Here is a 13,771-nt window from a genome sequence, read left to right as displayed (position 1 = left end):
CTGCTTATATGTAATTTCCAGATAATAAGTGTAATTATTTATTAGTTGAAAAAATAAGCAGGCAATTTGCAAAGTCTCTTAATGAACTTAGCGTCTGGTTTTATTTCTATTTTTTGGTAACAAGGAAATGATCACGAAAACCCAATAAAAAAAAAAAGAATTATGTTAGGAAACTTGTAATAGAATATATATGCTGTATCGAAAGAAGTGAGGAATTTTAAAAAGTATTCCCTCCGCGTAAACAAAAAGTTTAAAACATAAAGAAAGATTTTTGATAAATAAGGTTACAACTTAAAAACCAAATATATATATTTTACCTCCTTTTAAATGAGTGATGGGTTAGAATTTTACGTGTATTTTCATTTTTTTTTTCTCTCCTTATAAAAAAATGAATTTTTAGTAGATCCCAAACAAGTCATGTAATGGGATACTAAGATGAATGTGAACTCCTTCTTCAGCAGCATGTCAGCCTATTGCCAGTACTTAACTTGTCCTCGTTGGCCGCCCTCCGTTCCATGAGATTTGCCCCATACTGAGGGAGAGTCGGGCTATGATACCATAATTATCACTACCCAAATCCATGGTAACATCGCCTAAGCTACCCCATTATCGAGCTCAAAAAGTGCGTCCTTCTCAACTTGTGTAGTACCTTATAAGCTCTTTATATTCCTCTCTTATTTGATGTGAAATTCATCTAAGATGATATTTGCACCTTTATTGAGAAACTTGCAAGCCTAAAAGTTGGTCAATGCTGCTTGACCCGCCCTCGTCAAACGCCTTCCATCATGGGCATCACAACATACTAAAAAGAAATATGCCAAATACAATAAAAAAAGGTTTAGTAACATATAATCAACGACGAGTCGACGACCATAGAGTTTTGGGGCATGAACCACTATAGCAACTGGCACAATATAATAATGAAGTGGACTTATCTCCCAGTCAGATGAAAAAAATAAAGAAAAAGAGGAATGATTAAAGAATCATACTCTATTTCGGAGATGTGTGTTTTTATGTCTTTGCTCAACAATCATTTGAATGATCAACTATAATACTGGCCTAAGGTAGTAGTTATATATGTATCTATTTGATATTTCAACTTGAATATTATTTAAATTAAATGAACGGCAGAATCGGAACAGTCCAAAATGGGAAACCCTGCTTAAAATTGGTAAAATAAATAACCTACAACTACCTCTTTAAGCTATTAGAAAAACAATGTGATTGTAAGTTGTCTAATAGCTCTGAAGCTCATTAAGGGTGTGTTTGGTATAAATTATTTTCTTGAAAAGTAAGTGGTAATTTTATTCATTTTCTGGTATTTGGTACGCAAATTAAGGAAAATGACTTCTCAAGAGTATTCATAAATAATTTAGATATAATAAACTTGAAGCATAAACTTTCAAACCAACAACCTTCCGAACCCACAAATTTCATAAACTTTCGAACCGGTAAACTTTTAAAATCGCGGAATTTCGAACCCGTAAACTTCCAAATACATAAACCTCCGAACTCATAATTTTGGAACTTTTAAACCGATAAATAAAAAAATTAAAACTGAAAAATATATTTAAAAATATATTTTTTCGGGGGAGGGGGGTGACATTAAACAAAAAAAAAACAAAAATTTAAATTACAAAAAAAAATTGTGCAGGAAGGGGGGGAGGGCAGGTGGGGGGTGCAGAAAAACGAAAAAACAGAAATTTAAAATTGTAAAAAAAAAAAAAAATTAAGGTAAAAAAAATAATTTCGGTGGGGAAGGTTGAGAAAGAGTTTTGGGAAATGTTTTCCCTTCTCTTGATAAGGAAAACACTTTCCTCCAATTGGAGGAAAATGAGTTCATGAGGAAAATATTTTCCAAAACATTTAAGCCAACCAAACATGGGAAAATTGGAAAACATTTTCCGGAAAATGTTTTCCTTCATACCAAACACACCCTAAGTCATTATCAATTAATACTTTTAATGTAACAATAATATTCTTCGTCTTAATTACTTCATAATTATTTGATTTAGCTTGAAGTGTATCCTGAATGTTCAATTCTTAGCCAATTCTCACAAAAACATTTTTGTTGATCTCTTTTTAAGCAGAGGCAAATCCATGATCCAGAATCAGTGGGTTCAAAATGAGTGCGGTATTAATATATGTTTCGTTTTAATTGTTTATTTGTCCATGTATATATAGTTCGACCTGAAAGCAACGAGTTAGATTGAACCTACTAAATCTACCCTAAATCCGTCTTTATGTTTAAAATCAACTTTGCTTAATGCAAGTAGTAATGGAAAATCTACTCCTAGTGTTCAAATTATCAATCCTCATCCATAATAAGAATAATTAGGCATGATAGCTCAGTGAATATATGCCAGTATTCCACAAGAAATGTTAAAGTGTAGAGATGCCCCCATAGACTATATTCTCCTTTTATCAGCTTAATGTGAAGAGGAACTTTAAAGAATCATTGTTTGATATGCAATATATTCCTCTCTCTTTTTTTACTTATATTCTGTATCTTTTTCTCTTTTTCATTAAGACAGGTGGAGTTGCTCTAAAACCTAATATAAGAGACAAAATGCAGTTATAGTAAATCTTTCACCTAGGAGACATTTGTTTTATTCTAATAGTAAATGTGTTGGCTTTGGTTTTGTCGAAACGATTCTTCATCCCTTAACCATATGAAAGAATAAATTTTTTTTAAAAAAAAAGAATTTTTTAAAGTTGTTGACATATTCATGTTTTCATATCTTGTTTATATGTCTTTTCAGCATATAAAAGGAATTTAGGAGCAGTCCATGTAATATTTAAACAGTGCTGCATTTCCATTTCTATCTGAATCTTGATCCTTGCTTTCTTTGTGCTGCGAGTTCTTTTTATTTAATTTTTGTTCACAGCTCAGAATCTCGAGGAATTCATCAGTACAAGAAACTTTCAACTTCAAATACTGTTTGTTGCTGTAACTTAGTGTGCAAAACTCAACAGAACAAGTCCACTTTTCCTAGAAATAAAGTTGTAGCTTCTCTGAATAGTTTAGGATATGAGTATCCAAAGGGTTGGTACTCAAGAAAGAGTGCCAAAAAACTCAGCATATGCAAGTGATTATACTTTAGAATTCGCCAGAATGCCGGTCCAGGCTTTACATACACAAAAACAGTCATCATCATACTTGGGATTTAGTTTTCCAGCAGCAACTTCTGCAGAAGAAGTATGCCAAAAGCAGCAGCAGCAGCAGCAGCAGTTTTTTTCTAATGCTAATTCATCATCGAATAGTACTATCATCGGTCGTATTGGTTCACCATCTAGAGCATTCTTTGCCACAGAACGTTACCTTGGATTAACACAGTATGATGATCAACAAGATAATTGTTCCCAACTGTCCAAGAATTATGATTTTCAAATACCATCATATGGTTTCTTGCCTGATTCACCAGCAGAAGATTTTCATCCCAAGCTTTCCCTGCCACCATTTATCAGATCACAATTCTCGAGCAGTCAACCCTTTAGTCCTGATCATCAAGTACCTTATAGAAGTCCTTTCAGCAGTCTAACAGAAAAAGAGAGAATATTGCATCTTAAGAGAAAATTGCTTGGTGAATTCGACACGCCTTTTGATGGAAATCAAGATTTCAGTGTTAGTACTTAAAACATATAGCTGCTTCTTTTTTAGTGTTTTTTTGGTTCTTTGCTTCATATGAAGAAGCTACTGCTGCTTAAAAGACTTAAAATTGACACCATTTTGAGTTTTTTCGCTATGTTTTTACAGCTCCCTCATAATTTATGTGGTAGTCACTTGGAATATATGAGGCAAGAATCAGGATTTCCTTCGGCTAATTCTAATAATTCTGCATGTTCTGGAGGATCCGTATGCAACAAAACAAGAATCAGATGGACTCAAGATCTCCACGATCGATTTGTTGAGTGTGTAAACCGCCTAGGAGGCGCTGACAGTAAGTAATTTCAAAGAGGACTTTCTATTTTCAGTTTGGTCCTCACCATTTTTAGTAAAGATTTGATTCATTCATCTTATCAGAGGCAACACCAAAGGCAATACTAAAGCTGATGGAGTCAGATGGCTTGACCATTTTTCATGTCAAAAGCCATTTGCAGGTATATATTTATACATATGAAAGAACTTCCTTTTGGTTGTCTTTTCAGTACTGTTGTATTGAGTTTTGAGGGAATATTTTCTGTTGTCATATCTATTTTGTTTGCAGAAATATCGAAATGCAAAGTACATCCCTGAACCTACAGATGGTATGTCTATTTGACTTTTAAGTTTTCATGGTTGGGAAGAGATCTTTTCTTGATTTTAGACATCTTGGTTTTTCTCTTGATATTTTCTTGATTTTAAACATCTTGTTTTTTTTTGTTTGCCAAACAACATTAGCTTTTCAGCGGCTTTAATTCGATGAGTATTACATGTTATATCCGGGGGGTCAGGGCTTTATAAAGGGCAGCCCGGTACACTAAGCTCCCGCTATGCGCAGGGTCCAGAGAAGAGCCGGACTACAAGGCTCTATTGTATGCAGTCTTACTCTGCGTTCTGCAAGAGGCTGTTTCCACGGCTCGACCCCGTGACCTCCTGGTCACAATTATGGCTTAGAATGGTTAGGAATCACATTTGTGGCTTATGCATATTTAAAAAGAAGAATAGTAAAGGGAAAGTAGAGAATTTTCCATATACTAATCTTACAGTGAGAAGGCATAACAAGGAAACAACATAAAAGCTTTTTCTGCACTAATTTACAAATACACTTTTTTTTTTCTTTTTTTTTTTCTTTTCCTTTCAATAACTGTTGTAATAAATGGATCTAACATGTAACAAAAGGATACTAAGATGGACTACTTTTTCTTTATTTGTTCAATTATATGCTATTACTAAACTTCAGATATTTTCAAATTAGACCTTTTAAGAAGTAGACTGATCATATTTTTTCTCCTTCTATGTCGTTGCAGGAAAATCTGAGAAGAGAAACTGCTCGAATAATGTGTCACAGATTGACAGCAAAACGTATACTTTTCATCGCTACTATCTCAGTTAATTTTCCTGATAAACTTAGCTCGAAACTATATCTGATCCAAACTTCTGTCGCAGGGGAATGCAAATCAAGGAAGCACTACAAATGCAACTCGAAGTCCAGAGGCGTCTTCACGAACAACTAGAGGTACTTAATTTTTTGGTACACCTTTGAGTCATGATAATTTTCTAGAGCCAAAAGAACTGAATCAGGACATCTTCTATTAAACTAGATTCAGCGAAAGTTACAGTTGAGGATTGAAGAACAAGGAAAACAGCTAAAGATGATATTTGATCAACAACAAAGAACAACAAGAAGTCTATTGGACACTCAAAATTCAAGCATTTCAACTCTTGAACATGATCCATCTACCCTGTATGATGATATGGAAGTTTTGGTTGCCGATAATATTCGCTTCCCATCTAAAATAAGTTAAGTGCTATAGAGGCCATCAATTAGAAGTTTTTCTTTTTTGCACTTAGTGTTAGAGGGAAAAGTTGAGTTTAGCTTTTTCTAGTTGAATATAAAGACTTTCCAAAAAATGTAAACTATAGTACAATGTCCATAAACATCATGCTGAATGTAGGTGTTTGTTTCTCTTGTGTGCATAAAAGAAAATACGATCAAATGAATGTTATCGAATAAGGTGTTCATGTGACATATGAGTTTGATATACTTTCACAACTCGTGTGTATTTTTGCCGTTAGCTTCACTCTGTGTGATACTTAGAGTTTGTAAATCTGTACACATAATAACTCTTTACAATGAACATGGCATAGTTTGTATTTCCCTTGAAATTTGTTTCCTAATTTACTTTTTATTCCTTACTTCCTTTCTTTGGATGTGTTTTGATATTATTTGTAAACGCAAATACATTTGGCTCTTGCGCTCGTCTTCAATCAACCATTTGGTGGAACACAATGCAGAAAAAACAAAGATAGTTTCAGGCTAAATGAGTTCCTTATCCCACTACTACTCCCTCCATCTCAAATTATCTGTCGTGTTTCTTTTTTATATGCCTTTTAAGAAACATTAATAAGGAGGGGTTTTAGACTATTAATAAGAAGAGAGTTTCATTGAATATTTACTCTATTTATGTGTTTATCTTCATTTTCAAGAACAATTATTATTAAGGATAAAATAGGAAAAATATAATTTGTTTTGTCTTGAACTAATTTGAGACGGAGTAATAATCTATATGCAAAATACACGTATTCATAGTGACATGAAAGGTGAAACATAAAACAATAATTTGTTGAAAGTTACATCTAGAGTTGGACTTCATTAACAATTGCATGGTTCACACTTCACATCAAACTTAACTTCAACAATTACATTAACGGTATCGGTTTTCTTTTGTGTGAAATGGCAGAAAACAGAATCTGCAATGATTCGCTAGTTCTCATAGGTAAATTCTAAAGTGTATAACAGCTCGAGGACCAAATAAACTACATATTCAATTAGAGAGTCGTCTTGTTACATTAGAATATTTACACATTTGACAGCCGAAAAAAGAAGATTCAAAATGCCGGTCTTAGGAAACAGTGTAATTTGGCCTTTACCTTATCCAAAATCGAGAAATATTAAATAGTTTTCTCACAAAGGAAAATCATATTATGTTCTTTTATAAACTTGGAATTTAACGGCACGATAATATTAGATTGAAGTAAAAACTTGATATAATATTATTCTGGATTTTTTACTTTCTCAAACAGTACCAACTAACCGAAAGCAAGGTGCAAGAACTAAGTTTACAATTTAATCACCATTTATAATAACAAAAATTAATTAATCTAATAGTGTGTTGAGCTACCTGTTTTTAAAATGATCAGATGAACCTCAAACTCAATTTAAAGCACATTTGAAAGAAAAGGAATAATACTTAGACAAATAGTAAATGTTCTAAAGGATCTTACGATTCTAGATGAATCAGAACAAAACCCTGATGAGAATTCAAGGTAATACATTGTTGTCATCGGTTTTGTTTTATTATCTTTGAACTTGCGAAAAACTGAAACTCCAATGATACATTTGCATGGCATTGGTAAATTCTAAAGCAAATACTAAAAGCTAATGAGGACCATTGAACTACTTATTGGTTTTGTCGGATGTGCGAACAAAGTCTCACATTGATAACTGAAAAGATTGGGAGCCTACATATAAAGTGTAGATATCTCTTAATGGTGTGAGCTCTTTTGGAGAAAACCGTGCAGACTTGCTCAAAGCAGACAACATCACACCATGTTAAGAGTGTATTTAGGTTGATTTAGCCCAACAGGTTTGTAGTTTCAGCATATTACTCTGTTGTGACAGTCTAGTTTCTCTTTTGTTGTTTCTTTAGTTGTTATGTTCTTCTATACAGCATCTTTAAACATTTGAAAAGGAAGTTTATGTGGGGTCCAGCCCCATGTTTTAAGGAAGATGTCTTTCTTCTTTTTTTGGTAAATTATCAAAGTTTTGGAGATATGGCCAATCAGCCAAATATCTTTTTATAGACTTTTTTATGTTTGCTTGAGTCACTGCTTACATCAGCGAGCCCATTTTTTCCCTATAAAAAGGGATGCATATTTTTAGTTGTAGACACACCAAAAATCTCAAACAATACATCTGAGTGAGAGAAAGCAAGATATTCCATAGACTATAAGAAAATAGTCTGTGAAGAAAAATAGAGTATGAGAGATATTGTAGTTAGGTCAAAAAGCAAAAGAGTATTCTTTCTTTTGAGAGTATAGTGGTCTTAGGAGTATTTATACTCGTTACTACACAGTGTAAAATTTCTCGCTATAGTGATATCAGTTGCTCTTCTTGGCCGTGGTTTTTCCCTTATTCAGAAGGGTTTCCACGTAAAATCTTGATGTCATTATTACTGCATTTCTATTCTTGCTGATTTAACCATAATTTAGTGTTCCACATTTATCACTAATACCGTGAATATTATTCTTACGGGGTTTATTCCCAACAAGTGGTATTAGAGCCAAGGTTCTGTCTGAGTATGCTCTGTCGTTGCAGCACAATCTAAACTTCCACATTAGAAAAGAATTACTTTGGTCTCCTAATAAATAGTATTTGTATTTGTGATAAACAATGGAAGCCAACACTAGTAGAATGGTTACTTTAAATGGCACAAATTATGCCATTTAGAAGGGCAAAATGAAAAATTTGCTCTATGTCAAGAATTTTCATCAACCTGTCTTCACCACTATAAAGCCTGATAATAAATCAGATGAAGAGTGGAGTTTGTTACACAGGCAGGTTTGCGGCTTTATTAGACAGTGGGTTGACGATAATGTTTTAAACCATATTTCTGGGGAGACACATGCTCGGACCCTATGAGAGAACCTTGAAAGTTTGTATGCTCGGAAAACTGGAAACAACAAGATGTTTCTGATAAAGCAGATGTTGGGTTTAAAATACCACGATGGTTCCGCGATGACAGATCATCTGAATAATTTTCAGGGGATCATGAACCAGTTATCTGCTATGGGCATTAAATTTGATGAAGAAATTCAAGGCTTGTTTCTATTTGGTTCCCTACCAGATTCTTGGGAAATTCTTAGAACTTCATTATCAAATTCTGCTCCGGATGGTGTGATCTCTATGGATCTTGCCAAGAGCAGCCTTTTAAATGAAGAGATGAGAAGAAAATCTCAGGGTTCCTCCTCATCAGATGTCTTGGTGACTGATTCTAGGGGAGAAGTAAGAATTAGCGTTCTCAAAATAGAGAACATAATAGAAGTAAATCCAGAAGCAGACTTAAAGATATTGAGTGCTATCATTGCGGGAAGAAAGGGCACATAAAGAAGTTCTACCGGATTTTGAAAAAGGAGAATAGAGAAAAAGAAGAACAGAAAGAAGATGGCAATCGTGTGGCCACCGTCACTACAGAAGATCTTGTTACCATCCTTGATGCGGATCTGATAAATATTACTTGTGATGAGTCAAGCTGGGTTGGGGACAGTGGTGTCGCATCTCATGTGACATCAAGGAAGGAATTTTTCTCATCTTATACTCGAGGTGACTTTGGATTTGAGTATGGGTAATGAGACTGTATCTAGGGTGGCTGGTGTTGGAACGATTTGTTTGGAAACTAGTATTGGTACTAAACTAGTTTTAAACAATGTAAAGCATGCACCTGATGTTCGTTTGCACTTGATCTCTGTTGGTGTTTTGGATGATAAGGGATATGTCAATACCAATGGTACTTGAAAGTGGAAGCTGACTAAGGGCTCCATGATTGTGGCTCGTGGGGAAAAGCATCGTAGTCTATACTGGACTACAGCCTCTACCTGTGTTGATATGGTAAATGTCGTTAAGAGCCATAACTCTTCAACATTATGTCATAAGAGGCTTAGCCACATTAGCAAGAAAGGACTAAATGTTCTGGCCAAGAAGAAATTGTTGTCAAATTTTGAAAGTGCAAAATTAGAAAAATGTGAGCACTGCTTGGCTGGAAAACAGAAAAGAGTTTCTTTCCAATCTCATCCTCCTTCAAGAAAGATAGAGTTGCTTGAGTTGGTGCATTCAGACTTATGTGGTCCAATGAAGACAAGGACTTTGGGTGGTGCACTTTATTTTGATACCTTTATTGATGATTGCTCAAGGAAACTTTGGATCTACATCTTGAAGACTAAAGACCAAGTGTTGGGTATCTTTAAGCAGTTTCAGGCTTTAGTTGAAAGAGAAACTGGAAAGAAGCTAAAGTGTATTCGTACTGATAACGGTGGTGAATATTGTGTAATGTTTGACGAATACTGGAAGCAATAGGGTATCAGACACCAGAAGACTCCTCAGCTTAATGGTTTAGCAGAAAGGATGAACAGGACCTTGATGGAAAGAGTCAGATGTTTGCTTTCTGAAGCAAAGTTGCCGAATTCCTTTTGGGGTGAGGCTTTGTTGACCGTCGCACATGTTATTAATCTATCTCCAGCAGTTGCTTTGCAAAGTGATGTTTCACACAGAGTTTGGTATGGCAATGATGTTTCCTATGACCACTTGAAAGTGTTTGGTTGCAAAGCTTTTGTACATGTGCCTAAAGATGAGAGGTCAAAACTAACTGCCAAGACTAGGCAGTGCATCTTCATTGGTTATGGCCTTGATGAGTTTGGTTACAGGCTATATGATCCAATTGAGAAGAAGTTTGTGAGAATCCGTGATGTTATCTTCGTGGAGGATCAAACCATTGAAGATATTAACAAAGTGGAGAAGCTAAAATTTCCAAGTTTTGAAGGTTTAGTCAATCTTTATCAAGTTCCTCATACAAATGTCGATGACGTTGGTGGGCTCAATGATGATGGTGATGCCCAGAACCATAATTCAGAACAGCATATTGATGGTGATGGTGATAACAATGCTAATGTTGATGAGGTAGATGTTCCTACTCACGAAGTTGTGGACGAGCTAGATATTCCACTCAGGAGGTCCTCTAGACCTCGTACTCCTTCCTCCCGTTATTCACCCAATGAGTATGTATTACTCACTGATGGGGGAAAACCTGAATGTTATGCGGAGGCTATAGAAGATGAGCACAAGAATTAGTGGATTGAAGCCATGCAGATAAGATGAAATCTCTGCATAAGAACCGTACTTATAAGTTGGTGAAATTGCCTAGGGGCATGAGAGCTTTGAAGAACAAGTGGGTGTTCAAAGTTAAAGCTGAAGAACATAGTTTGAAGCCCAGATACAAAGCTAGACTGGTTGTCAAGGGATTTCGTCAAAGGAAAGGTATTGACTTTGACGAAATATTTTCTCCTGTCGTGAAAATGTCCTCCATTCGGACAGTTCTTGGTTTGACTGCCAGTCTTGATTTGGGATTGAGCAGATGAATGTGAAGACTGTTTTTCTTCACGGTGACTTAGAAGATGAGATTTATATGGAACAACCTGAGGGCTTCAAGGAAAAAGGTAAAGAAAATCTTGTATGCAAACTTACGAAGAGTCTATATGGATTGAAGAAAGCTCCCAGACAGTGGTACAAGAAGTTTAAGTCTGTTATGGAGGAGCAAGGCTACAAGAAGACTTCTTCAGATCATTGTGTGTTTGTACGAAGATTTTCTGATGATGACTTTATCATCCTCTTACTATATGTGGATGATATATTGATTGTGGGCAGGATTGCTTTCAAGATTGACGAGTTGAAGAAACAGTTGAATAAGTCTTTTGCAATGAAAGACTTGGGTCATGCTAAGTAGATTTTGGGCATGAGAATTACTCATTCGAGAAACGAAAGAAAGCTTTACTTGTCACAGGAGAAGTACATAGAACATGTACTGGAGCGCTTCAATATGAAAAGTGCTAAGTTGGTTCGCACACCCCTTCCTGGTCATCTGAAGTTGAGTAAGAAGATGTGTCCTACAACAACAGAGGAAAAAGAGAAAATGGTCAAGATTCTTTACTCCTCTGTTGTCGGAAGTTTGATGTATGCAATGGTATGCACTCGACCAAATATTGCTCATATAGTCGGTGTTGTTAGCAGATTTCAGGAAAATCCAGGAAAAGAGCATTGGAAAGCTATAAAGTGGATACTCAGGTATCTAAGAGGAAGCTCACATGATTACTATTACGCGGCGCCTTCCTGAGATTCCTTGGAAGGGCGACGTAAGGCTAAGCAACTGATGTCAGTGCAGTTGCTGTCCGCCAACTGAGGTCCCCTCCGTACGCTAGACTAGATTGTCAGTGTCGTACGGGAAAACCAATGTCAAGAGCAATTGAGAGAACAGGAATGAGAATTGAGAATGAAAGAAAGCTTGATTGCATTAATGAAAGCTATTACAGAAAGGCAACGCGGTGTCGAGGGGGAGAGACACCAGTACAGAGAATTGTTTGCTTGCTAGAAAGTTTGATTGTTTGGTCCCCCTTAATAATGCTTAAAAAAATAATCCAAAGCTACAAGACTAGACTTGATTAAGCTAGAGAAACATAATGGAAGTACATGGAATAAAACTACTCTATATTTACAATGAAAAAGACTTAGTTTGCTATAGGGCAGAAAACAGGTCCGTTGTCCGCAGCATTGTCTTTGGCATCAGGGTCTGCGCGCGCGGCATTGTCTGCGCACGCGGCGCTGTTGGCATCTGCCTGCGGTTGGGCGATAGAGGCATATGCACGCTTGTCACTTGGCGCGGCCAAGACCACGGGGCCGTCCGTGGCGCTAGTCATTGGAAGGCTTGCTAGGACGCCACGGGGCGCGCCCAAGGGGTCATGGGGCACGGCTGGAAAGCCTCCCATGACATTCTCCCCCATCTGAGTTGGCGACGTCCTCGACGCCTTACTTGCAAGATAATCTTCAATTAGGTTCTTTTAGGCTTTGAGGTTTGTTCCCCTTTCCCAAGTGTTCTCCTCTGCATCACAGCCCTGCCATTTCACCAAGAACTCTTGGTGATCCTTCCTTGAGGCATGAATCACTCTATCATCAAGGATAGCTTCAACACGCCTTTTCCCGGTTGAATTGGGCCCTCGAATACTGGGTATTGTGAGCTGGCTCCTTGAAGGATCCTCCGTGTCTTCCCGAAAAGGTTTCAGGAGGCTGACATGGAAGACAGGATGAATTTTCCACCAAGCTGGGGTATCCACCCGGTATGCAACTTTCCCAATACGTCTTTCAATGGACAAAGGTCCAATGTACTTTTGAAATAAGCGAGGGTCATGGACCCCCGCAAATAAGTAACGGTTTGGAATTTTGACCATCACTTTGTCTCCTACTTGGTATTCAACAAAGCGACGATTCTGATCAGCATGCCTCTTCATCCGCTTTTGAGCCTTGACAAGATAGCTCCACACTATCTCCAAATTTTGCTTCCACTCTTTAGAGAAGCTAGTAGCTCGAGGAGATTTAGACATATTTGGTGCATTGACTGTGTGTGGGAGTAGCGGTTGCTGTCCGGTAACAATTTCAAAAGCACTTTTGTTTGTACTGAGCTCTTTTGTGAATTGAAACACAGTTGAGCAGCATCCAGAAGCTTCATCCAATTCTTCTGCGATCCGGTTACAAAATGGCGGAGATATTCCTCCAACATACCATTGAACCGCTCCGTCTGGCCATCAGATTGCGGATGAAAACTTGAGCTGTGACTCAGCTTCGACCCAAGGCACTTAAAGAGTTGGGTCCAAAAGTTGCTAGTGAAGCGCGAGTCCCAATCACTAACAATGTATTTGGGTAGGCCCCAATATTTGACGACATGAGAGAAGAAGAGTCGAGCTGTATCTTCTGCTGATATATATTGTGGGGCAGCAATAAAGGTAGCATATTTGGAAAATCGATCTACCACAACCAAGATAGTTGTTAGATCTCCGACCTTGGGCAATCCGGTGATGAAATCCAGGGAAACACTTTCCCAAGGTCTCTTTGGGACAGCTAGTGGTTCCAAGAGTCCCGCCTGTGTTAAGCGGTCTGACTTGTCCTTTTGGCATACTAGACAAGTCTTCACATACTGAGCAACGTCATCAGCCATTTGAGGCCAATAATATGCACGGCGAAGTAACGCCATGGTGCGTTCTTCACCGGGATGGCCGGCCCACAGAGTATCATGACATTCCGCCAGAAGAGTCCTTCGTAGGTCTCCTCCTTTAGGAACATAAAGTCATTTCCCTTTCACTTTCAGAAAACCATCTTCCATGTAGAACTGGCGAGTCTTGCCCTGTCCTACCAAATCAACCAAATACTGTGCGGCAGGGTCTTTGATGAGTAAATCCTGTATCTGGTCCTTGATGGAGGTGGCTACTTCGCTCCCCCTTAGGGTGGCGAGCAAGTACACCGATGCTAGA

At 37.2% G+C, this 13,771-nt stretch overlaps 1 protein-coding gene across 1 annotated transcript; it reads left to right on the top strand.

Moving 5' to 3' along the window:
* Positions 1-2,807: 2,807 nt before the first annotated feature.
* LOC107780454 (uncharacterized) lies at positions 2,808-5,654 on the top strand. The gene is made up of 7 exons (XM_016601007.2): positions 2,808-3,625; positions 3,758-3,941; positions 4,025-4,101; positions 4,209-4,248; positions 4,951-5,005; positions 5,090-5,159; positions 5,245-5,654. The coding sequence occupies exons 1-7, from the start codon at positions 3,032-3,034 to the stop codon at positions 5,446-5,448; spliced, it is 1,224 nt and encodes a 407-aa protein (XP_016456493.2). The 5' UTR covers positions 2,808-3,031; the 3' UTR covers positions 5,449-5,654.
* The last annotated feature ends 8,117 nt before the right edge of the window (positions 5,655-13,771 follow it).

The sequence above is a fragment of the Nicotiana tabacum genome, chromosome 6 (assembly GCF_000715075.1).
Source record: "Nicotiana tabacum cultivar K326 chromosome 6, ASM71507v2, whole genome shotgun sequence".
Taxonomy (NCBI): Eukaryota; Viridiplantae; Streptophyta; class Magnoliopsida; order Solanales; family Solanaceae; genus Nicotiana; species Nicotiana tabacum.
Note: the sequence above shows the minus strand (reverse complement) of the source record. Positions and strands in the feature narration are given on the sequence as shown.

Bases quoted from the DNA above. Each gene is read 5' to 3' on its own strand.
- LOC107780454 (XM_016601007.2), top strand. From the start codon at position 3,032: ATGAGTATCCAAAGGGTTGGTACTCAAGAAAGAGTGCCAAAAAACTCA. The intron at 3,626-3,757 runs GTTAGTACTTAA...ATGTTTTTACAG, and splicing joins ATGGAAATCAAGATTTCAGT to CTCCCTCATAATTTATGTGG. The intron at 4,102-4,208 runs GTATATATTTAT...TTTTGTTTGCAG, and splicing joins ATGTCAAAAGCCATTTGCAG to AAATATCGAAATGCAAAGTA.